The sequence below is a fragment of the Corvus moneduloides genome, chromosome 5 (assembly GCF_009650955.1).
Source record: "Corvus moneduloides isolate bCorMon1 chromosome 5, bCorMon1.pri, whole genome shotgun sequence".
Lineage (NCBI taxonomy): Eukaryota > Metazoa > Chordata > Aves > Passeriformes > Corvidae > Corvus > Corvus moneduloides.
Window position 1 is genome coordinate 68,441,310 of NC_045480.1, and position 26,941 is coordinate 68,468,250.

At 40.3% G+C, this 26,941-nt stretch overlaps 1 protein-coding gene across 1 annotated transcript in view; it reads right to left on the minus strand.

The window, feature by feature from the left end:
- Positions 1-26,941, minus strand: part of FAT4 (FAT atypical cadherin 4) — a 123,874-nt gene that overhangs the window by 52,668 nt on the left and 44,265 nt on the right. Inside the window, exons 2-4 of the mRNA XM_032109041.1 lie at positions 8,264-8,395; positions 5,280-5,541; positions 3,232-3,582 (exon numbers count right to left, since the gene is read on the minus strand). Coding sequence (XP_031964932.1) covers positions 3,232-3,582; positions 5,280-5,541; positions 8,264-8,395 — 745 coding nt within the window. The remainder of the gene's footprint in view (positions 1-3,231; positions 3,583-5,279; positions 5,542-8,263; positions 8,396-26,941) is intronic.

Below are 26,941 nucleotides of genomic sequence, written 5' to 3' on the forward strand. Positions count from 1 at the left end.
TTTAATTAATTTAAAATTTTTTTCTTGTTTTGCATATTCAAGACTGTGTTTAGGGTCAGTAAATTAACCAACCATTAGCTACTAATTTACCCCTCAAACTAGCTTGTTCATGCAAAGAAACCAAGCTGCCCATTTCACTGATTGCTGTGCATTTTGTCATTTTTACTCAGAAGCTCTTTTCTCTCCAAGTGAATTGCTTTGATAATAAAATTATTCCTGCATTAGACTTATTAATCTCTGCTGTTTATTATGCTCAGACTTGAGAAATCTAGTCTTACATGTGGCTACTCTAATTGCCATCTTTCCCTCTCTTTTTCCTCTTGTAGGAGTTAAATTATAAAATGAATAGAATGAAACATGAAAGACAAAATATTTGAATGCAATTTAAAACATTAATACATTTATCTGCCAGATATTAGTGTTTCTCCATTACTTTGATCAAGTGAAAGATGGTGAAAGTTTAATGCTACTCTGATTTTTGTTCAGTTCTATTTTCAAATGACTAATTACATGCATAAAAGTCTTGATTTCAGTAAAGTACTTTCTGGCAATTCAAGATTTTTGTTGATTTTTGGAGATGGGTAGGATTTGGGTCCTGCAAAAGAAAATTACTTTAAAAAATACTCTATTTCCTCCACCCCCTCCCACCCCAGTGTTTTTATGGTGTTCATTCCTAAGAAAAAATTAGTTTGCTCTTCCTTATCACCTCCATGAACCTTTCATTCTTTGTCCTGTATTCTCATGGGTTTCCATGCTGGTAATACTAATATAAATTAAACTGTGAAACAGAAGATTTGCCTAAATATCAGTGGAGCCAGGAAGGCCACTTAGGGAACTATTCTTTTTTTTAACAGCATGCCAAGCTGGCATTGTGCACCTCGTCCATCCCCCCTTCCAAGGTTTGGAACTGGGCTTTTCTTAGGGAGACTGTATAGACATCCTCTTCGTTGAACTTTAGGTTTATTTAATCTGATGCTTAATCTGATAAAACACTGAAAAGACAGACATGGAGTCACCAATTTCATGATAACACTCTAAAGGGTTTTGTTTCTATTTTTATTTATTTACTAATGAGACTAAAAAAAGACCCAACAAAACTACTTCGCCTCTGCCATTCTATAAATATCTGAAGAGTTTAGCTGAGAAATTACACCAGCTTTGCCTGGGGGAATACCTTACCATACTTTTTAACAAACTGACAAATGTGTGTGTGCTTTCCTCAGATATTTTTCCTGTTAATTCTTTGAAAAAATAAAATCTGAATCTCAAAATGAATGTCTTTATGGTAACTGAGTTCTTTAGCATATATTATTATATTACTACATTGTTAAATATCCAAGAGCTGTAGCTGATATTTACTATGGATCTGTACATGAAACAGTCCAAGCTCAGCTAAACAGCTGCTGTTTCCCAAGGGGTGTGCTGAACAAGAAAACGAAAATTGAAGCAGTTTCACTATCACCATATTTCTGTCCTTTATCAGTGTTTCTCCTAAAACAACAGCCATGCCTCATTATAAAACAATGTCTTTTCAGAGCTCCTTCAAACTATGGGATCATGTAACATAAATAATCAATGAAATTATATTTGTATTGAGTGCATTATCTGTGAGCACATGGAAAAGAGTATAATACTAGCACTAGCTATTTCAGTGCTCTAGATAAATATAAGACAACACAAGATAACAAGTCTGAGCTTGAAACAGAAACAACAATAGATCATAACATTTGCTTAAGTTACAGTCTTATGGGAGAACTCAACCTGGCACGCTCTTGAAATGATATTTCTGCCCTATTAATTTTAAATCCAGCCTGCTAGAAAAGCAAGTGTGCCAGAAAACATAAAAAGCAAGATATCTGACTTCTCATTGCATTGCTCCTCAAATACTCATTTGCCTCCTTGATAACTGAGTGTGTGATGAATGTGAATTGATATGTCAGTGCTATGATATAGTTCCCATCCACTGTGCACAGATGGAAATTAATGTATGAGGTGCAAGAGAAAAGGAAAACAGACCCATAAGGGTGAAGTGAAATTAACTTCCAAAAGGATTTGAAACCAAGTGTTGTAGTCTTGACAGGAAAGTAAGAAACAAAGGAGGAGATGGACACAAACCCATTTATCTACAAGTCTGAAGGAACAATCCCTTCCCTGGAAATGCATGACACAAGCACAAGTTCCTCCTCCAACTTATGTTTAGTTTACATAAAATAAAAGCCTTAACAAGTGTGGTGAAAGAGAGATTAATGCAAGAACAGCCAGTATCACAAAGTTTTGACTTCTGATTTGTTGGCTTATCTTATGGAATCTCTTCTCCCTTCCTCAGTTTGATCTCAAAACCAGTTACGCAATTTTTACCATGGAAAGTTCCATCCATCAGCACAAAATTTATCTCCCCACAAAAATGTTGGAGTTCAGCAACTCAGTATTTCCTGAGGAAAAACTGCTTTACTGAGTAATCTTGATAGGGTCAGTCAATTTAGGTGCACAAACAGGGATTCCTCGAAGCATGTAGGTGGCTTTGTCCTTGAAGGACATTTCAGTGCGAGACACTTCCGCGGGCTCCGCTGAGCCCCTGTCAAGTTGAGAGGAGACAAGGTTGCTCAACATGTCACAAAAATAACCTTCACCTGTAAAGTCACTGTGAGTGTTATGAATGAAGAGTTTTGCATTAAGTCACACTGGGTAATGTCTGTGGACACTTCAGAAAATGCGGTACATGATGGAATGATGTTTACATATTTTATGGTCATCTTCTATAATTATTCTTGCTTGGGTACAAACTGTATGGCAAAATGGTTAAGCAAGCTATAAAAATCATACCTTTTACACTCCAACACATTAACACCTTCTGGATGCCATAAACAATCCCAAGATTAAAGCTTATTTTAATGAGAAGTTTTCCCAAGATCCCTTTCAACAAGTTTTTTTAACCTCCACTATCAATACCTTGTAGATGACAATTGTCTTCATGATAGACTTACAAGTTACAGTACGTTTATGATGGCTGCAGATAACATCTAATATTACCACAACCCTCTTTAGAACTTACAATGAACTTTCAGAAAAAGAGTTGCCAGACTTAGGTCTACTTTAAGTGTGAATTTAAGCATATGAGAGCAGCGACTTATGGGTAGTCCTGATTTTCCCTCTTTAGGAAGTCTTCTAATAGGTTGCTAAGGTGAAAGACAGCTTTATGATCACAGATACAGAGTGTGAGGGAACTCCTACCATCATCGGCATCAGCGACACTGAAGTTGAGGATGGCGGATCCCGGGGGCAGGTTCTCCATCAAGGAAGTGCTGTAGGAGGCCATGCTGAACACGGGCGCGTTGTCATTGACGTCCAGGATGTTGAAGTACACCCTGATGGCCGTGGACTGGCCTCCCCCATCCTCAGCACGGACAGTGAGGATGTAGTACTGCTGTGCTTCGTAGTCCAGGGCTCGGGTCAGGTTGAAGACCCCGGTGACAGGATTCAGGAAGAAGATTCCCTCTTCATCATCCTCGCTTACGGTGTACGTGATCTCCCCGTTGACACCCGAGTCATCATCAGTGGCAAGAATGGCTGCTACCAAGGAACCTGCATGGCACAACAGCAGAGCACCATCAGGCACTTGCAACAGGCAGCTCCCTGGGCTGCCCAGAGCCAGCTCACCATCAAGCAGATCCACAGATGAGAGATGTCCTCCAAGAGAAATTCAAGCCTCAACACTGTGTGAATAACCATTGCAAAAGTTTTTTCAAAGCTGAAAGGGACAACATATTGTTGCTTTAAAGGGCTACTCAAACACCATAAGCAATGGCCAGGAATGGTTTTTTATCTTTATGCAGATTAGACATCAACAGGGGCAAAAACATCTTTTCTCCTGCTAGGTATTGTCTTTCTATGACTCAAAGGTCCCTCTCTTTGATGCAGACAATCACAAGTTCTGGAACCTTCTAGATATTTCTTTCCAAATGCAGAAACCAAAATATGAGTACATACCACATATCCCAGCTCTGCTTTTTGAAACAGTGCCTTTGCAGGGTAACTGCGGTTAGAAAACTAGAAACCTTATAGGGGTCCGTTCTCCGCTGTTTTCTGAAATTCAACGCCCTGTGAATTTGTGCCAGTGTTTTCATTTCTGCATAGCTGCCCTCGCATGACTGACCGATTAGAGTTTGGAAATCAAGTGTCACTTTTTAGTATTTCGAACACTAATTATAATTAAGATCAGCTCATTTCCAAGAAAATAAATCATTAAATTTCCTTTCCCTGGAACCAGATGAACTACGTGCAGCACAGTTAACTATTTTCAAGCAATGAAAACTGCTTATATCATCAGAACAAAGAAGAGTGCTATAACCCCCTTTAATCCAGCTGGATACAGTGGTATCTTTCACACCCCATTGATTAGCTCAAGCTCTAATGTTCCTTTAACAAGAGGAATGGGGATTACTGTCTGGGATAGAAAGTGGAACCTCGAAGGGGAAACATCAGGGCCCTTCCCCTCTGGGTGAGCCTGCCAGCTGCTCCAGGACTGCTGGAGAATAGAACAGGAGAAGATGCAGTACTTTAACAGAAAATCAGCCTATTTGTTCCTTCAGCATCCATCACTGCTAAGCTGGGTATAAAGCACTAATGTACACCCTAAAAATGATTAACGAGAGAAGTCTCATTTTAATGTGGAGGGAATTAGGCTTGCCTTTTCCAGGGTCATTCCTGCTAGAACAGAAGACTCAAGGCTCTGAGAGAAAAGAGAGAACGGCTGGGGATCAGCAACCAAAGCACTCTGTGCTGTAGAGACATCTCAATTACTTCCAGATCAGATTCCTGAGGCACAGCTGATTACTCTGTAAACCTTTAATGCAAAACACCACCAAATTTTTGGACAGGGACTGTGGGACAGAGTGCAAAAGTTTGAGGCACAGGGGTGATCTTGGTTATTCCAAACTGAGACTCCCATGCTTATGAAAGCCCTAATAAAAGCTTAAAAGCTATCACCATGTCATTTGCATCTCCTTGGTTTATTCATGTTTTACAATAAGCTTCTGAGATGCTACTGGCAGATACTGCTTTTCTACTAGCAATCTGTATAAAATCTTGGAAGTAATATTCATTTTTCACCTGGAGTCATGTAACAGAGCACAGTACTTGAAAACTCTTTTCGATCTAAATATTTTCTAGTTTATAACCCACCTTTTAAGCAAGAAAACACTCTTGCATACGAAACCACCTTAAAAAGAAGAAAACAACCACTTGAGAGGTCAGTGGTGGTATTTCCATTTCCTGTTTACCTGGAGTGGCATCTTCTGGGATGTCAAAGGAGTAGACTGGCCTGGAGAACTTGGGGATGTGGTCATTAACGTCGCTGACAGTGATGTTTATCCTCATGTCCGAGGACTGCAGGCCATCGTCAGCACGGACCAGCAGGGAGTACTTGGAGCGGCGCTCCCGGTCCAGGCGCTTGGTGGCTATCAGCTCCCCTGACTCGGGATCAATGTGGAAGCTATCATCTGCACCGCTGATAATGGTGTATGTGACCAGGGCATTGGCTCCCTAAGTTAGAACAGAAGTGGTCAAATCACATCATTTGCCAGGAAAACCACATCATAACTTGCAGTAAGACAGGGATCGTTCCAGTAACTACACTTGGAGATTATTTTTTCAAACAGTTTCCTTTAATAAACAGCCTTCCTGCCCTGCTTCAGTCCCACAGTAAAGACACATATGCACACAGTTTTTATTTGTGAGACATGAAATGATGAGATTACCCAGATACTTTGTGCTCCACTGTTCATAAAAGGATTTCATCCAGTCGATACCAAAAACCTCTGTTACCTGTTTTAGTTTCAAGCCAGCATCGCCGAGCAGCGTGACATCTTAATAAGGATCCATGTTTATTCTTCTTTTATGTCTGAAGATTTAATTTAATCTCTGGCAGTGGGATCAGCTCTGCCTTTCTTGCTCTCTGGAGATGGCATGGAGCAAGCAGGAGAGGGAGGGAAGGAGGAATAAAAGGAGGGAAGACCTGAGGCAGCCATGTGGCAGCTCTTCCAGCCGCCACGCATGGCAAGGGCCACAGCTCATGGTCAGGAGAAACTCATGGAGGCCGTGCTTGCAAGAGCCCTCAAAGGTCAGTTTCTGCATGGATACATATTTACCCCCCTAAATAAAAAGCCCCAAAGTGATAAATCACACATCATTAAAATCACAGTTCTGATTTCTTGGGTTGTGCTGCAAGTCAAAAGCATTTGCTTTTGGGTCAAAAAATTTCATTTGTTGTTGGGGGAGGAAAAAAAAAAGCATTCATGTGGACTTTGAGCATTTTGGTTGAAAGGAAAATTAAGAAAAAATAACATTACATAGAAAAATGTCATGTACTTCTTTTTCCAAGACAGGCTTAAGGATACTGAAGGTTTGGTAGCCTCTAACACCAGATACAGTACCTAAACCCTGTGTGCTGATGGTGCTTGGAAATGCAAGCGGATATTTATTGTGCCCTCCTCTGGTGCCAGGCCAGAGCTCAGGTTTCACAGCTGAAACCTGCTGCTGACACGCCAGTGGCACTTGTGCAATGAACAGCAGATCAAAGAGAACAGGCAGAAAGGAATTCTATGGCTGTTTCAAATACTCCTGCCTAAAAAAGCAAATTAACAGAGATAAACACCTGCTCCTATTTGCGAGAGGAGAGACAAGCAGTAGTTACCTGACCTCACCAGAGTGCCCCGTGCCAAACTTTCTCTCTGGGGTGTTGTTTCAAAGAGCCAGACTAAGCTAACTGATAAAAGGAAATTTAGAAAGAAAACAGGCTTCTACAGGTGCCCAGCCCTGAAGAGCTGCATGCAGTGCTTCAGCTATGTGCTCAGGTGTGCCTAGGGGCTGTCAACACGCTTTCCTCCAATTGTGTGGCTTAGCCAGCACATCTCATGAGAATTTTCAGAGGTGACCGCATTCTTCACCCTGTGTTTGACCACCCAGAGTCCTAACACAGCGCAGCTAAAACCACAGCCATGTGTGATACTGGTTTATACTGTGCCCTCAACTTCAAAAAGGGGGACGGGGAATAAAAAGGTATCTTGACCCTAAACTGCACATCGCTAGGAAAACTTGGGCTCTTTGTAAAGAGTTTGAGTTACAAATGTTCTGGTAGGGAAATTGAAATCATTCCTTTTGAGAAAAAGACTGACTGATTTCTCTCTAGGGTAACAAATCCCTTTCCACGGGATGGAGTGCTTCAGAATGGGTAACAGATTAGGTGCAGTTCAGGAATGGTTAAAAAGAGGCTGGAGCATAAGATACTGCTATAATCTTACATATATTTGCCATACCACATCAGAGAGTGGTAGTTCAGTATTTACTGCTTCCTAAAATAAAGGCAAACAGCTAAAATTTTTGTTACAGATGTGCACCTTTCCAAAATCCTGGGTTTTGTCCGTATATCAGGCTACTACTGGAAAATAAAGAGAAAACCAAAATATTTACAATCACATTAGAACCATTCCCGGGGGTGTTCCTGTGGTTCCCTTTGTAGTAGTAAGATTAAGTACACCAATTAACAATCACAGGAAGACTAACCAAGCTAACACAAAAAAGGCCAGGAATAAAATCCTCTTGAGGAGGTTGAATTGCCCTATTATTTGAAAACAAGAACTGCTTGCTGTTTTCAAGTGTAACTTTATATTTTAACGATAACACAAACTTTTTGCACGAGTATATTGACTTTTTAGGCCTTTCCCTCATGGAAAGAAACTGTTCAAGTAAACAAAAATAATATGATTAACATTTTTGTAACTTAAGTTTCTAAAATAAATGAATGCATCAACAGCATTTTAAGTTATTCATAGCACCTTAGTTGCATCATTCTCCTAGTAATGAATCTAAGTGGGCATAACTATTTTGCAAACAGGTTCATGGACAGAGCACACATTTAAGCATTATTTCTTTTCCCCTCTTTTTGGTAAAATAAAACATTCATTTGGAAGGGATAATATTGATCTTTGTTAGGTCTAGTCAAAGGGAAAGCAGGCATTATCAGAATTTTTCTTGTTCTCCAAGGCTTGTCTCAGAATAATTTTATTGCACACTTTGGAACTGGGGTCAACTACAGCATCTTGGTTTCAAATCTGGTTTAGACCTCCATGATACTGGACAGAATTTTGTGAATGACTGCCATGATTCCTAAGGCCAAGCTCACACAAAGGGATGAAGGGAACAGGTAAAAACATGTCCAGAATGGCACTTCTAGTACCAACATTCAAAACTGAAACCATGCTCCTACCTCATCAGCATCCATGGCTGTCAGCTGCAGTATTTTGGATCCATCTCCTATATTCTCCTCTACTGTCAAATCAAGCATGTCTGTGGGGAATACTGGTGGGTTGTCATTGATATCCTGAAGTGTTATTTCTACCTGTAAAAAGCAGGAATGGGAAAAAAAGTTGAGCGAGTGCTGGATGCTGATAGGACCTGAATGTTACTAAACAGATAATTCTGAAAGACATCAGGTAAATTGCTCTTAATCACATGAATTAGCACATTCCCAAATCACACCAACAATAGGAAATGCCCGTCCGGATATTAAAATTCCACGCTGTTATAAAATACTCCTAGGAAAACCTCTAACACAAATAAAGTTAATTTGACTTGTTGATAGCAACTGATTTTAAATGGTCCTAGTCTAGTTTATATTGGAAAAGATCCACTGATAGGCTGTCATTGTAATCCTCAAAGTCAGCCCCTGGAGAATAACTGCCAAGTGCTGGGGCAGGAGATCGTTCAACCATTAAATGCTGCCTGACATGAAGATGAGGTGGTGTAAAATTCTCTCTGAAATGTTTATATATTGGCAACTCTCCGTTCCGAGAGGGGAAAAAACACCCTTGCACTTAATATATTTTATAACAAATAATCTGCTTTTCTCTCTCTCGCAAAACTCCCCTCTAATTGCAAACATAAACGTTACTTAAGGAGCACCCACTAGCATCTACTCTCCTTGCCTATCCAAAACTGAACAAATGTTCTTTTCACATGCCATATTTGTATGCTTTTCCAAGTAAGAATGATAGTTCCTGAAAGGTTGTTTCGTGATCTTTATCCCCAGTTTTTCATAAGCAAGATTGCTGCCCTGCTGATGCTAATTCAAAAAGATGCAGAGCTACGTTTTCTCTTGTTGCTGGGTCTGGAATGTGATATTCCGAAGTAGAAAAAGAAGACACAGCTGTTTTAGATTGATCATGAAAAAAAATGTAAGGTTTTGGACCCAAAATATTGAACAGTCACCAAACTCTGAAGACCCACTAAGGAGAAAATGAGTAGCTGAAAGAACTCTTACCAAGGAAAAGAGAAAGGTGAAAGGTAAAGGTGTGGATAACTTAAAGAAGGTACCTAACTTGACAGACAAAATATTATTTACACTACAGAATCTCCTATGCCCTTATCCAGAAGGACTCTTCCTACACTTAGATGAAAATATATGGATTGGGTCGCTCTGTATATACCTAACACAGACATTGCTGGTGATCCGAAGTCTGTGATTTCAACTGTTTCTAGTCCCCCGTCATAAGATTTTCTTCTCTGTTCTGTTTTCATAGGAACCACCAATTGCCAAGCTCTTCTGACCTGATCACCAGGATGATCCAAAAACCAGAGGAAATGTTACATTAATATTATTATTAGTGTAATATTAATATAGTAGCTGTATCTGCTGGAAGGGGAGACAAAACAGTGGTCTTTTATAGAAGACCATTATTTATTTATCCCCTATTTAATCCCTTTGGCCATTCACAAGTGGTACACAACACAATTCACAGCCTGAGACAGATTAACCCAGAAGGTTTTGTCATTAAATTTATATCCCTGACAACAGGGATATAACAGAAGCACGAGGAGTGCTGAGCAGAGCACCATGAGCAGTGATTGACAACCACCTCACCAGACACAAACTTTCAGAGAACAAACCAGCCCAGGCTGGTTTTCAAGGAGAATGCTGCATCTGGGTGACAATTAATCACAGAAATGGGAGGGAAGTGGTAGAAATGACAGATGAAGGATTTTGCCAGCCCTCCTTGCCCATGGACTGGCACAGCACACTCTTCCTGCTTTCCTCCCCAAAGTGCAGCAGTTCCTCAGACAGGGTTTCAAGGTAAAGCAGCTGCACAGCTCTGCAGTTCATTTATTCCTACCATACATGTCATTCACAGCTAATGCTTCAGCTGCGGGTGAAGTTTCACCACCAGAACCCATTTCTATGATGAGAGATTATCCTTTCATATGAAAAATATGTAACAACTTCTGGGGGGTTGGGGATAGGAGCTGTGCATCACCTACAGCTTGAATGATGCAAAATAGTGAGGATCCAAGAATAAGATGGCTAAGTATTGGGGGACAAATAAATTAATTATAAAGTCAGATTCCAGAGGACTGAAAAAAAGGAGAAGAATAAAAGAGGCAATTTTAATCTGAAAAATCAGTTCACTAGGAAACAAAGAAACTGTATTTTATACTGAAGACATGCTTTAGATGGTATAAAAATAAGAAATTCTCAAATAAGAATGAGAATTTTTTAGAAAAGAACACAACATTTTTTAAGAGCATTTGTACCATGATTTATTACTTATCCACAGGGCTTATATAATGTGTATTGCTTCATTATTCACCATTGGCTAAGTCTAATTAACATCTGCATCTACAGCTATCTTTTTACTTCAGCTTACACACAGAACTAGGGAATAAGATCCTTGGATGGACCTATTTGCAGAAATTTCACTGAAGTAATCATGGAATCAGAGGATGTTGAGGGCTGGAAGGGACCTAAAAGATGATGTAGTTCCAACCCCCCCCCCCCCCCCCCCCCCATGGGCAAGGATGCCACTCACCAGACCAGTTTGCTCAGGGCCCATCCAGCCTGGTCTAAGAAATCTTTGAGAAAGATTTGAGAAAAAATGTCACATTTTCCCCAAAACAAAAGTCTGTTACATTTCATTTAAGAGAGCATAGATCCTGAATGAGATCTGATGTAAACTGAATGTCCAGGAGCTCAGAAATTAATTTCACTTTGAAATTATTCCACAAGTTCCAACACGAAGCAGAAGCCCACAGGAGAACCACAACCACAAAAATCTTGCACTGCCACATGGCACTGGAAGATTGCAGCGTATCTTATCACATCTCTACTGTGAAAAAGAAAGAAGAAAAAGAAAATTCCACAAAGCTTTAATCAAAGATCTAAACTAAACCTTTTCCCAACCAACTGCATCTTTCTAATCCCACTTCACATTTGCATATAGATGTCAATGCGTGTCACTTTAGGAAATACATGGTTTGATTAACATCGTATGCTACCAATTAAAAATTAAGTGTAATTCTGCCTCGGACTTAACGAAGGCAAGACAAGGTGGTCCTGGGGGTAACACCAGCTGTTTGCACCACAGAGTCATGTTCAAAGGGTCTACAGATCATGTGCTGTGCTCTCAGCTCACACTGATGGCAAACCACCCACCAGTGAGAGCAGCAAGTACAGGAATAAATATCTAGGAAACCAAAGGCCTGAAACCTCAAATACACCACAGGATGGAAAACAAGGGAGCTGAAGGGATTTATCCAAACCTTGGAAGCAAGGAACCATTACATGCTAATGCCTGTAGAACTGCAGGAAGCAACATGCCCAGGCTACACGGAAAGGGATAATCACCACCCCCTTCTCCAAATTTATCCAAAATGGGAAATATTCTTCCCTGACCTCAAACTCGTCATTCAGTGCAAATCTAGGATGTAAGACAGATACAAACCAACCATCTGAGAGCACTCAAAGTACTGCACTATGCAACAAAAACTTCTGCAACTTTCCATCTGACAACTGCTTGATTCCTGTTTGTATCAACAGCTGCTTTAATACAGGACCCAAACTTCTGACTGTCACTCAGAGGACTCACATATAATAAAATACAGAAGCAGCAAAGGTAGTGAAGCTCCTTTTGAATTCTCTAATTGCTCTCTCCAGTGGTCCAAGCACTGATGGGGGCTTTGCTCCTCTGAAAAGCCTTGAATTTCTGCAGAAGCCATGGGAACACAAATAGTTACAGACTCTTCTAAACCTGTTAAGACTGGAAAAACTGATTAATAAATTCATAATACTGTCTTACTTCTATTGTTCAAGGGAAAATGAAAAAAATCAGAAAGCTTTGTTCAATTCACTCGCACGCAAATCTCCACAAAATTACTCTACTTTGGTACAAATTCTAGTATAGTGCTTTTCCTTCACACATTTAATACATCTAGAAAAAAAGACTGAAAATCAAAGCTTTCCCTCAGAGCTTATTCTTCAGACAAATACATGTTGTTTATTTACTAACCCTTGTAAAATAAACACAGTAATTTTACATATCAATTTCTATGCAAACCATCTTTGGGTGGGGTTTTTTTAGTAGTTTTGTTTGTGTGCTTGCTTTATGTTTGACTCAAGCTAAGATGCAAAAACACGGACACACAGCAAACCACAGAGATCAGCAATATAGAAAGCCAAACAATACCACAAATTTCCCTGTGCATGAATCAAATTTCTCCTCCCCAGGCTTAATAACATTCTCACAATAATGCCCTGCCTCTGCCACAGTTACAGATGGCCAGCCCATCCTCATCTGTGACAATTCGATTGCTGCAGCCTGTTGTCACAGACATTTTCAAAGCAGAAGAAGTATTAATTGCCTTGATCTTGTTAGGATTCTTATTTGCTGCTCAAATTAGCCTCTTGTGGTTTTTTCCCCCCCTAAACATATTCAGAACAGATTGAGGCAGGGCAGCACTCACCTCAAACAGTTCTGCCTCAATTTACTCTGAATGTAGATGTAAGAAAAATAGTTCTTTCTCCATTTAGACAAACCTCAGTTGTTAACAGATACAGGAATCATACCAAAGACCTCAAGTTTTAAAGCACGTAGATCTATTAAAGCATTTAGGGCATAAACTATTCTTAAGCTTACTCAAAATAATTTGTTGGATTAGGAAACAGTTGGTAAAAGATGAAGTTTCATTTCATAGAGCAAAACCACAAATTCCACTTCAAAAATATTAGTACCCCAGGTAACTATTACTGAACAGGCTAGACAAGTTCCATGCTCAACATAAAAAGCTTAAAATGAGAGTTTTATTCTGGAAAAAGAAATTATTTTAGTGACTGGGTTTATGAGCTACAAAGGCATGTAAAATAAAACATTGCCCTGCAAGGCAACGTGCCAAATTCTAACCAATCATAGCACCTTCCATAAACCAATGGGCTCACTTGGCCAGACCCTAGCCTTCTGTTTTATTACAGTTATTAACATTTAGTTTTCTTCTGCTTCAAAGTCAGGAGGGTTTACAGACAGAACAGTCTTCTGAAGTTCTTCTACCTATCAAACGACAAGGAGAGGAGGAAAAAAGATGACACAGGAAACATGAATGAGCTCACGTGGCAGCAGCAAGTTTCCCCACTTTAAGTTGGGAGTCCCAAAAGAGTAATTCTTGCCTGGAGCCACGCTATCCATGGCACACACTTGATCAGAGATCTATAGATAGAACACGATCTGAGAAGGGAGGAACTCCCAGATGCCTCCCACGTTCGATACCTCTTCAAACGCTACAACTATTTGATTAAAGATCAAACAGAGGGGAAAGGCAACAGCTTTTCTTTCAATTTATATGGTGTTGAGTCATTCTTCTTCCCTTTGCTTGCTGCTGTGACGTTCACTGCCTCTCTCAGGAGATACCATCTAACAATCTACGAGCAGCATTGGCACGAATCACCCTGAAGACTTTTGTTCATGCTTAAGTCATTAGATGATCCTTCATTTAAAAAAAAATTAAGGAGCTTTTTCTTCCTTGCTGGAGACCATGGCAGCACATTATCAATTTGAACTGAATAAAAGTGAAAGGATTTTATTTCCCCTCCCTTGGTAAATGTTCTAAATAATATCATTCATGATCATAAAAGGAAAGAATACAACTATTAATTCACCCCATCCATGTAACTGACTCAAGAACTTGGCCAACACTAGTCCTGCCTCCATCACTTCAGCCTCTGCATCCAGCAAACAATCCTTCCCTAATCCTGGAAAACACACAGGCATGTGTTGATTCCTTTTTTTATTGTCGTGAGTGATCACACTGGCCACGCACATCAGTGAGGTTGTGGTTACACTCAGTGCTTGAGGACTGGTGCATGTGTGCTTCCTCCAAACTGGAGAGGCAAGGGAATGGGGAGATTAAGCATCAGAGCACAGTGAATTTCTGAAAATGCATTTTTCAGAAAGAAAAGAAGAAAAATGCTCTCTAAAAGAAATATAATTATATATATATACACACACACACACATATATATTCCTAGAAAATATCTACAGCAAAATTTCTAATAAGATAAAATCCCATAGCCCATCTGGAACCAGCTTCCCACCTCGCTCTAAATCACTGGGAAACAGTAAGTTTGAGGGTAAAAAATAAACACTTACTCTTTAAAATTACTTCAATACCCAATAATAGCAGAGCTCAGGAAGGTGAAAAACCTGAACTACAGATCACACACATTTACAATTTTCACAACAAGATGGAAAGCCCATTTATAAAGAAAATATCTTGGGACAAGGCAATCACTGAGGCTGAATGAGGCATCTGAATATCCCATTTTCCAGGAGGCAAACAATCCCAGCGCACGCTAGCACAATAAAAATCACATTAGTCTCTTGTGCTGCAGGCCAGCAAACCTGTTAAATAGAAATGTAATGTTGTTAAGAATCCCACTATTAACAGGGGGAAGATTGCAGCTGGGGAGAAAATGTGGGGGGAAAAGTGCTAAAAAGGCACTGTTTGGGAAAAAAAAAATTAAAGAAAGCCAGGTTTAAAAGACTTAATTCTGATGTCTGAGGTCAAGCTTAATGAAAGACAGGACGTGAAAGCTGTCCTAGGCCCCACCACTGCCCACTGCAGTCACCCCAAAGCAAACATCAACCCTATCTAAGACAGCAGTAATTTAGAATAGGGATTATAGAAATATTTCCTTTTTCCTCACAGAATCAGGAATTACTACTGATTACCACCCTTGAAATTGTTTTGAAACTTAGGGCTCAATGCATTTTGGAAACATGTTTTGCTTTGTCCGTTAAACAAATGTGCATGGAGCCTTATATATCTTATTATGATTAATATGTAGTGCTGGCATTTCCTGGGTAATTTTAATCCGCGGGCTCTAACTCTAGTATTTTAACACTGTGTAACTCTCCTGGAGTTAATATCGTATTATGTAACGTTCAGTAAGGGGATCTGATGTTTTGCAACCAAGACCCTTTTATAAAGCATCCCTATAAAATGCTGGGAGATCAGAGTGATCAAAAACTCAGTGATTTAACTATTAGAAAAATCATAGAATCATAGAATAGTTTGGGTTGGAAAGGACTTTTAAAGACCATCTAGTCCAGCCTCTCTGCAATGAGCAGGAACATTTTCACCTACATCAGGTTGCCCAGAGCCCGATCCAACCTGGCACTGAATGTTCCCAGGGATGGGACATCCACCACCTGTCTGGGCAACCTGTGCCAGTGTTTCACCACCCCCATCATGGAAAATGTCTTCCCTACACTAGTCTAAATCAGGTGTAAATCTGCTTTCACCATCATTTAAAATTAAAAATCAAAAAGAAGCTACTTCCCTCTGTTGTCTCTACCAAATATCAATCCTAGTGCTAAAGAAAAGGTGTCATAATTGTTCGGTTTTCTCTCCCTTTTTTTTTCTATCTGTTAAGGTGACCACTGGGAGTTGCACTGCCTGGAGTCTTGATTAAATGTTTCACTGCATCCAGAACACTTCATCATGCAGCATAGCCAAAATCTATTATGGCTTGCAAGTGACTCATGCTTTAGCTATGAAAAAACCATAATAAAGAGCATTTTACATAAAAATGCCCAAAAGGTTGGTAATTTAATCTTGATTCTAAGTAGTATGCAAGGTCTCTGCGTCCAGCCTGTGCAGACAATAAGGCATTGTCTGGAAATGCGTTACCTACTGTGGTTACATCTAACTTTTCTTGCAAAGGCCGGATGAAAGACATTGAAAAGAAACAATCTTGTCCCAGCAGAAGGCCACCAGCCAGGACAGGACATTGACATTTCCAAGCCAGAAGATAAAAAAAAAAAAAGTTTTTCTAAAGGCAAAGCAAGCCATGCAAAAATTCTCATTCTTTCCGAAATCAGTATTTTAAGGTGATTTAAGCGCTGCATCATTTTCTGCTCCCTCAAAAGAGACACGGTCTCATGTGCAACAGAGGGAATTAAAACTGGGTTAGGGAAAGCCCTACTCAAACCTTGGCTAATTTAACAAAGTAACAGTACACTGACTTTGAAACACACATCAAAACATACAGAATCATAAACACGGAAACCCAATATGATCCAACTTCACAGCAAATGAGATAAACATCAAATTGGTACAAGGGATAAAGCTGATAAGAAATGCCACAAGCAGTTATTTTTTCCCTTCCTTCACCACCAGAACCATAATGAAATACAGGTTATTTTGTCAGTACTGGTTAATGAGTAACATGTATAGCTCAGTAAATATTCAAACAGTTTAAAAAACAGATTGATTGTAGGAATGCGTTATTTTGAACTCCATTTCAACAGGCCTAATTAGCACACCAGGACCTCTCCCAGGTCTGCCCAGAAACTGCAATCCAGTGGCACCAAGGCAGAGCTGGGCTGGCACTAAGGCGCATGAAAAGCTCCTTCACCCACGCACCCACCCTTTCCATGGATGCTGGATATGCACACACACGGCCCTATGGCATTTCCCCAGATAAAAGGGGTGACTTTCTCATGAAGACATTACTTCTTCTGCATCTAGTACTACCTCTGGTTACAAACTCAACTCCAAATACCTGCCAAACCAACACAAACACTTGGCAAACACTTGCTAGTGAGGTTTTTTTTTTTTTTTTTCTTTTTGGATATTTTTTTCTTAAATACTCAAAGCAGTATACATTTGGGAACCATTTGGTTTATAACTTTGCATTTAATTAAATGAGGTCTACTGCCATGTAATAAGAAATGGATTGAATCGGTAAGAACATTTCAGTCCATGCCAGAAAAAAAAAAAAAAGGATAAAGTCAGAAAATGCAAGCAAGCATTAGAAGCTCAAGAATGGGAATGTCACACCTCTAAATTAAATAAATCACCTAATTAAAGTTACAGGTGCGACATTTAAGACACATGCAGTCATCAGGACAGTATGATAAATCCACCCCATCACTTGAAGGCTGCCCAAACAGCAAAAGGAAAGCTCTTTACCCAGAGCCATGGTAGAAAAAGCATTGCTAGAGACACTAAAGAAAGCACAGATTTTTTTTCTGTGAGTGGAAGGGAATTAAAGATACAGGACTGAATGCTGACTGATGTTTTGCAGTTATGAGGGTTTTATATGTGGCACCTTTCTGAGAAGAATCCCTACAAGAATCTAAATAGACTGTAGCCAATAAAACACACAAGGCCAACGTGTTACTTTCCAGTTTCACGTTTAGAAGTACAAGGCCATTTTACAGAAATGCCTAAAGGTTTTTTCCCCCACAGCATCAACAGGGTGCTAGCAAGGAACTGTTGAGGCCAGAAATTCCAAGTATTTCTGCATCCTCGTACAAATTTCAGGGAAATGACTTCCTCACCATATTCCTCTTTTGCAGACTGCAGGCTTATGCAGCAGCTTCACATCTGGTGTCAGGGAGGGCCCCTTCCCTGCAGCCACAGGCCACTTGAGGACAGAAAGGCTCTTTTCTGTGGCCACAGATGGACCTTTTCATGTGGCTGCCCTCAGCAGAGCCAGCTGACAGTCGAGGCTACGGTGGCAGGGTTAAGAACTTCAGCTCACTGGGCACACCAGCCCTCCTTTATCCACTTTCCTCCCATACATCAGAATTTTTATTTTGGCAGCTGTATCTTCAGGCATATCTTTCCCCAGTTATCTTTTTGGTCCACCTTGCCTGTGCAACCTTTACTACAATTATTAAGAAAGTCCTACACAATAACAGTAGGCTGATGCACTGGGTATTGGACCAACTCCTATACCTGGACAAAAAAGAAAGTCCTGCATGCCTCCAAAATCTAGTTTTTCTGCCCAACTACATTCAACGTGCCTATGTTATCTCTTCTTGAAAAAATTGCTGTTTCTGGTGATGAGGTTTTGCAACAAAGCCCTTCTTGAAGCCAAAGAAAAAGCCCTATATTGGTTCTTCACCAAACTGTGAAGATTCAAATTTATATGTAATTACAAACTTTCACCTCAAAAAATATTCTAAATAGCTGAATAACATACATCTTTTGGCCTAGGAATGTGAAGGGTGGCTGAAACTCAGTTTATAGAATTCTTCATGTCAGCCAACAATATTTGTTTCCCTCACTTACCTGTTGAATTTTCTTCCTCAGCAGTCGGACTTTGGATTTGACACAGCAAATTTAGAAAATCAAGCATTAAAGACTAATTAAAAGGTCTTTAAAAAGACCTTCACCTTTTGAAATTTATCATTTCACCACATCTGTAACTACATACATGACCTTGTGCACTGAAGAGAAATCAAGTGAAAAACCCCAGATTTTCACAGAAATAGCTGGAATAGCTGGAACAGTGTGCTTATGTGGGATTCTTACAGTCATCTTCCTTAATAAAGAATATGGAGTGTTTTATTTGAGCATAAATTCAGAGATTTGACTTTTATTGGTTCCTAAACATCCACTACATCTTCCCTAAATGCAGAACCTACACCAAACTATGAAGTTGCACTCTCTGGCTGCTACAATCAATAATGAGAACTTTTAACAGCCCAGATCCTGACATATTCCTCTATTTCATCTCTCTCCCCCAACACCCAACTTTGCGCCACAGCCAATCTCTCACTGACTTGGTTTTATAGTGGATAGTCCTAAGCAAGCCCTGATTACTGGGTCAGAAATATCACCAGCAGCTGACAATTGCAACACAAACACAGCTGTCAGGAGGGCTGCTTGATCTGCTCCACACAGAGACTGACCAAACTAAAGCCTCCCTTCAATCACGTAAAAACTTTGAGTTCTGATAATCTTAGTAAACCTTAAAAAAAAAAAAGGAGAAAGAAATACACTGGCACTTCTGCATATCTTAATTTCAGTGTGGCAGGAAGCAGATGTACCACAAGAGAATGGTTCCCATGGTATTTCAAGAATAGGAGAAACCAAAGGACTTTTCCTTGCTCGGGTCCCTGTCTGATGTACCAACTGAAGTGACTCAGCTAGCCCTTGTATTATAGCACTTGGGTTTTCCAGTTATTATCCTGATCGTGCCAGATCTTTGATCCTTTGGAAGTTTACCACCACTGGTCATTACTACAAGTCTCTGGATACTTAAAATGTATGGGAGGAATTTTAGAAGAGCTGAGTTCCCTTCTGAGGAACACAGGAAAAACAAAACAAAACAAAACAAAACGAATCAGAATGAATGTTCAAGTGTAACCATAAAAGATTCAGAAACTCTTCACAGAGTTCCAGAACCCCTAAATACACAACTAAAAGATATAATTCTGTCTTTTGAAGATTGAACCTAAGCTCAATTTCTTTGCGTTTTCCCCTTGTTTTCCTTCCTTTGATTTGTGTCTTCAGTAGGGTGTCTATGATGTGGCATGAGATTTTTTTTTAAAAATGCATTTTTTCTAAAGACCTTGTAGGTTGCAACAGTCTCCGTCTTCCTGGTTTTAACTGGATTAAGAATGTACTGGATGTACAAACTGGCCCACTATCCATGTGGAACAGATTACAGGATGATCATTCATTGTATGCTCACAATTGAAGCATTTCAGTAATTTTATAGACAACTGGGAAAAAAGAAAAAGTATTTTGAGGACAAACTTTGAATGGTTTACAGTTAAATGGTTATATGATATTAAAGGACAGGAAAACAGAAACAGAGTCGGCAAAATTTAATACAAAAAAGCAAAGAAAGTCACTCATTAACTCTTAGTAACAAAATTACAGCAACAAACCTGGGCATCATGGAGAGGTCTAAGAAACAATGCTGAGGGGTTTTGTTTCTGGGGGTTTTTTTGTACCATTTCCTCCCCCCCCACCACACCTAAGATTCCTGAATCTCAGCCTGGTTTGATCCTTCCATAGGGTGTGATGCACCTCCTTTTATTTCCTAAGTATAACAGAAGAATGGCAGAGCAAAACTTTTCTGTAAAAAAAGTATTTTCTAGGTACAAGTATAATAAATCTGAGAGATTTCTGAGAAAGTCATCAAACAGTGGAAAGAAGAAAAATAAGGCAGGCAAAGACTCCTGAATAATTTTAAAAATGGCAACAACTCAAATGCCTCCCCTAGCTCATTGTGTTAATGGTGACAACAACATAATTACCAACATAATTTCATAATGGACAGATGGTGATAGGGCAACAGGGACAGCACTATACCCCAAAACCACCATGGTGTGCTTTACCAGGATTTGTTTCTCTTACAAGTAATTGCATAGGAAGCAGAGATGCAGCTGCTCTGTTTAAAACCATTCTGTAGCTGAAAATATCCACACCTATCTAGAAACACATTGCTTGAAATATCAGCATTTGTGAGAAATTAATAGCAGCATCTTCTGCATTTATCAATAGCTGCCTTCTACAAACTTCCAGCAGACTTTCTCCAACATGATTAAAGGCATCTTTACAGTAGTAAAATATTAATGTATCAGTCTTCTGGGGGGGGAAATAAGAGACAGAGATATAAGGTGATATGATTGGTACAGTGCAGTTCAAGGCAGATCTGGCTGCCAGCCTAAGCACTCATCATTCCTTACTTTCAGTCAGAATGTGACATTATGTGAAAGCTATATGGTCACTAACAACAAAGGGAGGAAGCAAACCTCTTGCAAGAAATCTCAGCCCCCAAAAAGCATGTGCAAACTAAGTCACTCTTGCAGTCTTTTCTATGACCAAACTATAGTACAGAAAAGCAGAAGCTGTTATTTATCTTTCCTTTATGGTTTATGAATCAATGACACACTCCCTGCTGTGTGCCATTTGCTGATATGGCCTGTTTTGTCTTAAAAGAAGATATTGTTCAAAATGACGAATTATAGGTTGCTGGTGTATTTAACACATCTGCTGATAACTATTAATTGTGCATTGTTCCAAATGCATTTCTTACACAGGTATCACCAAACACCACCCAGCAGCTTTCTCACCTCTTGAAGCCTAGTAAGTCACAGATGCCCTCCAACCAGGCCGTGGCAATTCCCTGACATGAAATAATATGCAAAATGCTGTAAATATTTGCAATATGCTTCGGGGAGAAAGTTACAGGTTATGATTACAGTAATTCAGGTTCAAATAACAACAGTAAAAAGAAATGAAGGGGGAATATTTGTAACAATGCTAACTGATGGCTGGATTTGCATTCTGTTTTCAGTTACCCCAAAACAAATCCCAAGAGACTCCAGCAAGGTCAATGCCTTTCTTTGCACATCTATACAGCACAGACTAAGGTACTTGGCAAACACTGCTGAGTGAATTTAAATGAGCCTACAATACAAGCAAGTTAGAAGGGTTAATTGAAACCTCTTTGTGCAGAAATGCAAACCCCTCAAATCTGTCAAAATTAATGAGAAAAGCCAGAAGAAACATTATGGTTCTGTCTAGACTGCCAGAACCTACAGTCTGCCTTGTATTAATAAACGCTACAGAAAAGAAACTCTGCTGTGAGGGTGGTGAGGCCCTGGACTGCCCAGAGAAGCTGTGGCTGCCCCATCCCTGGAAGTGTCTAAGGCCAGGTTGGACAGGGCTTGGGGCAACCTGGTCTAGTGGAAGGGGTCCCTGTCCACAATCTTTATGGTTCCTTCCAACCAAAACTATGTTGTGATTCACTTTATATCCAGCTCTGGTGTACGGGGCAACAAAAGCACAGGGAATCCTTTTATTTCTCTGGGCTTGATACCGATGTTATGCTTGGATGGGGGAGCAGCTCCAAATGGCCTTGTTGGGACCATGCCTGAGCTACAGAGCCACCTCTCCTCCCCAAATCCATCCTGCCCACAGAGCCCTCGCTGCAAACTGGCTCTGACCCACAGCTGGAGGGAGCCAGGCTGAGCAAAACCCCCTTTCATTTCCCCCATGATCTGCTGACTTCAGAGAGCAATACAATTGAGGCCTTTGATAATTACACCCTATGTCGGCTCTACAGCTTCTCCCATCTTACCCCTTAGAGAAAAACAAGTAAAAGCAAAAAAAAAAAAAAAATCTTACAAAGAAAAACCTGACAAAGCAGAATAAGCCTCCCAATATGACTTTGCAAGCCCAGACCAATAGCACAGCTTGGAGGGGCAAAACCAAGCAGAGGTGGCCCTGAATGTGCCAGAGGGCCCCAACTGCTCCAACATTCCTTCAGTGTTTTGGGGTCTCCAGGTATCCTGGACATCCCCATGCCCAGGACACATGAGCACCTCTTGGCACCTCTGGTAAATCCCGACCTGCTGCCGCAATCCATTTCCTGTTTTTCAGGCTGATGAACGTGTACCTAACAACCAGCAGAAATGCAAATAGGACTCCCAAAACAATTTTCCACTGACCTGAAGTAGTTTGACACTTATGAAGACATCCTTCTTCCATTTATCTTAGACAAAAGTCTTTTCCTATGTTTCTAGCAACCCCCGGTAAAACACCACGGACATCAGAACAGCTTTAAAAAGCAGCTTACAAAGTACATTATCACTACTTTCTTTGCACAGAGGGTCATTTAAAATATGCAAGTAGCTTCAAAATCATATTTATTCACTGCCTTTCAGCACAAGCTTGATGAACATTAAACTTTTAGTTCTTGGGCTTAGTATATGTTGGTTTTTTATTAACTTTGTACTTTGCAGGTCTAGAAAGTAAAACCATGCAAACCATGATCACCAGTATTTGTGGCTCTTCAATTTAATACACAGCTACATTATAAATAACATTGCTGAACTAATAAAATCATCACAAAACCAACAAAGAACATCAAATTCTGCACTGATTTTTATACTATACAGTCATTGACCTCACCAGTACTTTCTAATCAATCTTCCTGTACCACACTTGTATCATAGTAGCTCATCAGATTTTCTAATTTATGTACAAGGACAGCTCAGCTCCTCTGGTTTTTGGGTACATTCATGTATGTGTCTTATTAAGACTAACTCAATTAACACCACATATTCGATAATCAGTTTGACAAATAACAGCATCAGACTACACAGAAACAGAGCAGCACTTTAATTTTATTTTTTTTTTCTCCTTAGCTTGAGCTTATTTCCCAGTATTGAAATCATAATTAACTTACATCAAAAATCCTGCTGCTGTAAATCCTACTGACTCCAGTAACTATGCCAGAAAGTGGTCCATCATGTGAGTCACCTGCTACAAAACAGAAAACAGCAACCACGCAACAGAATAATGCCAGCTGAAAAGATTTATGCTACTCTCACCACATGCCCCTTCGAATTGTGTAACTCTGCACAATGGCTACGATACCATCTTGTTTCTCTCAAATGTGACTAAGGAAAGGTGACTAACCATTTCAATTGACGTGTTTTTCTTCCTGTGGGCCTAAAAAGCAGCTTATTTGTACAACTCAGGCACCACAGCAACGAAAGTTGTGTCTCATTTGGCATAGGGCCAGGTAATGCTTGCCAAGTGCCAAATGCTCCAGTAACCTAGATAACTTATACAGAGCTGATGCACAGGGGAGAAAATCAGATTATTACTGCATTTACTACCAGATACAGCCCTAAATTTCATTGTATACAGGGCTGTGCTTTAGGGTGAGCCATCCTCAGCAGACACTTTTGGCAAATACACTTGGCACTTACAGAGAACAGTTTAAAAAGAGAGAGACATAAAAAAAGAGGTAAATCTAAAAACAAGAATTAATGAGTACCTCTGTAATTCTGTAATTACAGCATCTGCTCTTAAGCCTTTGCATCTGCTTTTGTACAGCTGCTCAGCACTGTCAACAAGAATCTTAAGACCATGACCAGATATCATCTCACAACTTCAAGCCAAGCAAAAAAATAAAAAAAAATATTTTAAGTTCACATAGTGGATATGAACTTAAAAGTTTTAAAAGGGTGTCTGTAGGGCTTTATGTTTTCAAATACAAAAAGGCTTGTGTGAAACTGAAGAGCTGCCTTCCAGGAATTAGCAAAAGGAACAATCTCCATGGGAGAGGCTTCATCATAAGAATTCATTGTCTAGCAATTGTGTTTTGCAAACAAGGACTTTAACAAAAATGTTCTGTTAAGTGTATTTTAGTAAAAATCTCCTCAAAATGAAATATCTATGGTCAGGACAAGAAAAGCACCACATTTTAAAACAAAGAGAGCTGTCAGCATTAACCCTCCCTTATATTTTAGGAAGAAGGTTTCTGAAGGTGTCACACAAATACTTAGTTCAGAGCAAGCCTTGGCCAGCTCTGGGGGGATCTCAGTAGGAAGGATGGATAAGCGAGTAATTTCAGTGGGAATTCAAAATGGGACATACCTCAAAGCTCAAAGCTACTGAAATCCTCAAAGCCTACAAGAAGTCTCAGAAGAATGCTAACAAACACAAGGTAAGAAAAAAAAGTCAGTATTTAATAGAGATCACCTCTTTATCTTCTACTGCTAGCACTGTGCAGAGCCTCATCCTCTGGGAATGGCTGCTCCCTCTCCCAGTGTCCACTGAGATTATTCCAGGCCTGGCAAACAAGGGCTGTTATCTCAGTTTCAGTCTCAGCTCTGCCAAATACATGAGAACCAAGTGGAGGAGGTCCAAATATTTTTGTAGATGTGTAATTTTTGTCTGTCTGTGCTTTCCTGCCCTACTTGAAGCAGCGGTGACACATTTGGGGTGCAACTTCCACATGCTAATATATCCCATTTGTTGCAAAAGGCTGCGAGGTCTCTTCCATTGTCTGTAGCTGCACAGTTATAAATGGGTTGAGTTCCCATGATTATGGGTGTATTTATACAAAAGTATGAATCAAATATTACTAATCTATGAAGAGCCTAAAATTACTTTTCTTGGCAGACTATTCACCTAGCGGTGCTGTGGGATTTGAAAGGTGTGACACTTCCTTAGGGAAAGGAGAACAGGTCATCTGAGTTATCATTCCCAACGTCACCCACAATTCATCCCCTCCTGTACTAGCTACTGGGGCAGTGGTGGTACCACAGAAGGTACAGTTTTCCAAAATCCTGCCTATTTCCTTTTCTTAACCTTGCTACTTTGATTCCCCTGCCATTAGTATCTGTCTCTCTCTGTATCTAAGTAGGCAAACTAGGAAAGAGTCTGTCTTCTAACCTCTGAAAAATTAACTAACTCTCACAGGCTTCCTTTGCTGGCCTTATTCTCTACCTGCAGTCATCTCATAGCTTTTACTGCTCTTCTGTGCACGCTTCAATATCCTTCCTGAGTAGGCAGGCAGCGCTGGGGGCGACATGCAGTCAATATATTCTGATGTTTTACAAGCAACCTTCCAACCCATGCTCCTGACAGGGGAGCTATGAGCTGTTTAATGTGTCCCTTCTGGTGAGCAGTTATGTCCCAGAGTTGTATTCCCTGTCATGATCACTCCTGAAGGAAAAGCAAGGGAGGTAAGGAGGAAAGATTATCTGCTCATTCCAAAGCCATTAGCAAAAGGTTTTGTGACACCTTTTTTCTAGAGGAACACAAAAGGAGAGAGATACCACCTAGACAGACAAGGAGAGGGTTCACAGGCACCTAGAAGACAACAAGGAGAGAAAAACCAGCCAACTGTGTACTACAGACCTCATTTCCTGCAGCGAGGGAGCAACAAACACTTGCCACAGGGGAAAAGCCACAGATGTCACATCTCTCTGTGAGAGGGGGGGGTCTTCCCATCTGAGCACAGGCCAGCAACGTGCCCCAGATGTAGGAAAGGCAAGCCACATGCCACGGCACGAACCAGGAGTGCCACGTGTATGGCATGGGAAAGAAGCCTTCTGTTCTGCTGTTCACAGGCTCACCTTAGCTACAGCCCCTGGATCAAATTCCAGTGCAGGAATCCAGGAACTGTGGGGAGCCAAGGGAAAACACTCAGAAAAGAGGAGCAATGATGACTACAGTCACTGAACATGACCCACAAACTGATATTGAAAGAGATGAGATTCAGTCTCGGAAATGAAGATGGGGAGAAATTATATTACAATAGCCTTACAGCACAAAGAGAAAGGTAATAAATTGTCTAAAAACCAAAGGACTTACACAGTAATAAAAACAACTTAGGCTAGCATCTAGGAGGAAATGCTGCAGCACTGGGACAAAGGAGAGTCTAGGAAGAAGCAGGAAAAGTCACAGCCAGGAACACTGAAGGCCTGAGGTCCTGCCCGCCTCTGTGCTGGAAAACGTGCAGGTTCCTCCCAACCTTCTCTCTGTTGATACCACAACAGTTTAGGAAGCAGCTTAGGCGAACAGTGACTGCCAGTGGTTGGTGAGACCTGCTAGAGACCTCAGTGAGAAAACAGGATAACCAAAGTGAAGCTTCAGCCTGCAGCTCGGCACCATCCATGACGTGCAGGACACTTCCCTGCATCCCTTTTAAATGACCCCCATTGCAAGCCTTTTTCCAGGGATAGGAGAGTATCAGCACCACCTTGAGCACTATCACCAATGAAAGTCAAGCCTTCATACAAAAAGCATCTGCATTTGATTTGCTCTTCCTGCTGCTCTGCACATCAGCACCACAATTACAAACAGAAGTATTTGGCTCCACGCCTTGCCCTTTTATTGCTTTACTATGCTTCACTGCCAATCCTTATGGCAACAGAACCTGCAAAGTCATGGACTCTTATAAAAATCTTATAATACTAAAACCCTGTACAGCGAGATTTCTCCTACTCTTTGGACACTGTGGAGTTTCCAGGTATTGTTTTTGCTCTCATCTCATTTTATATTTAATATAATA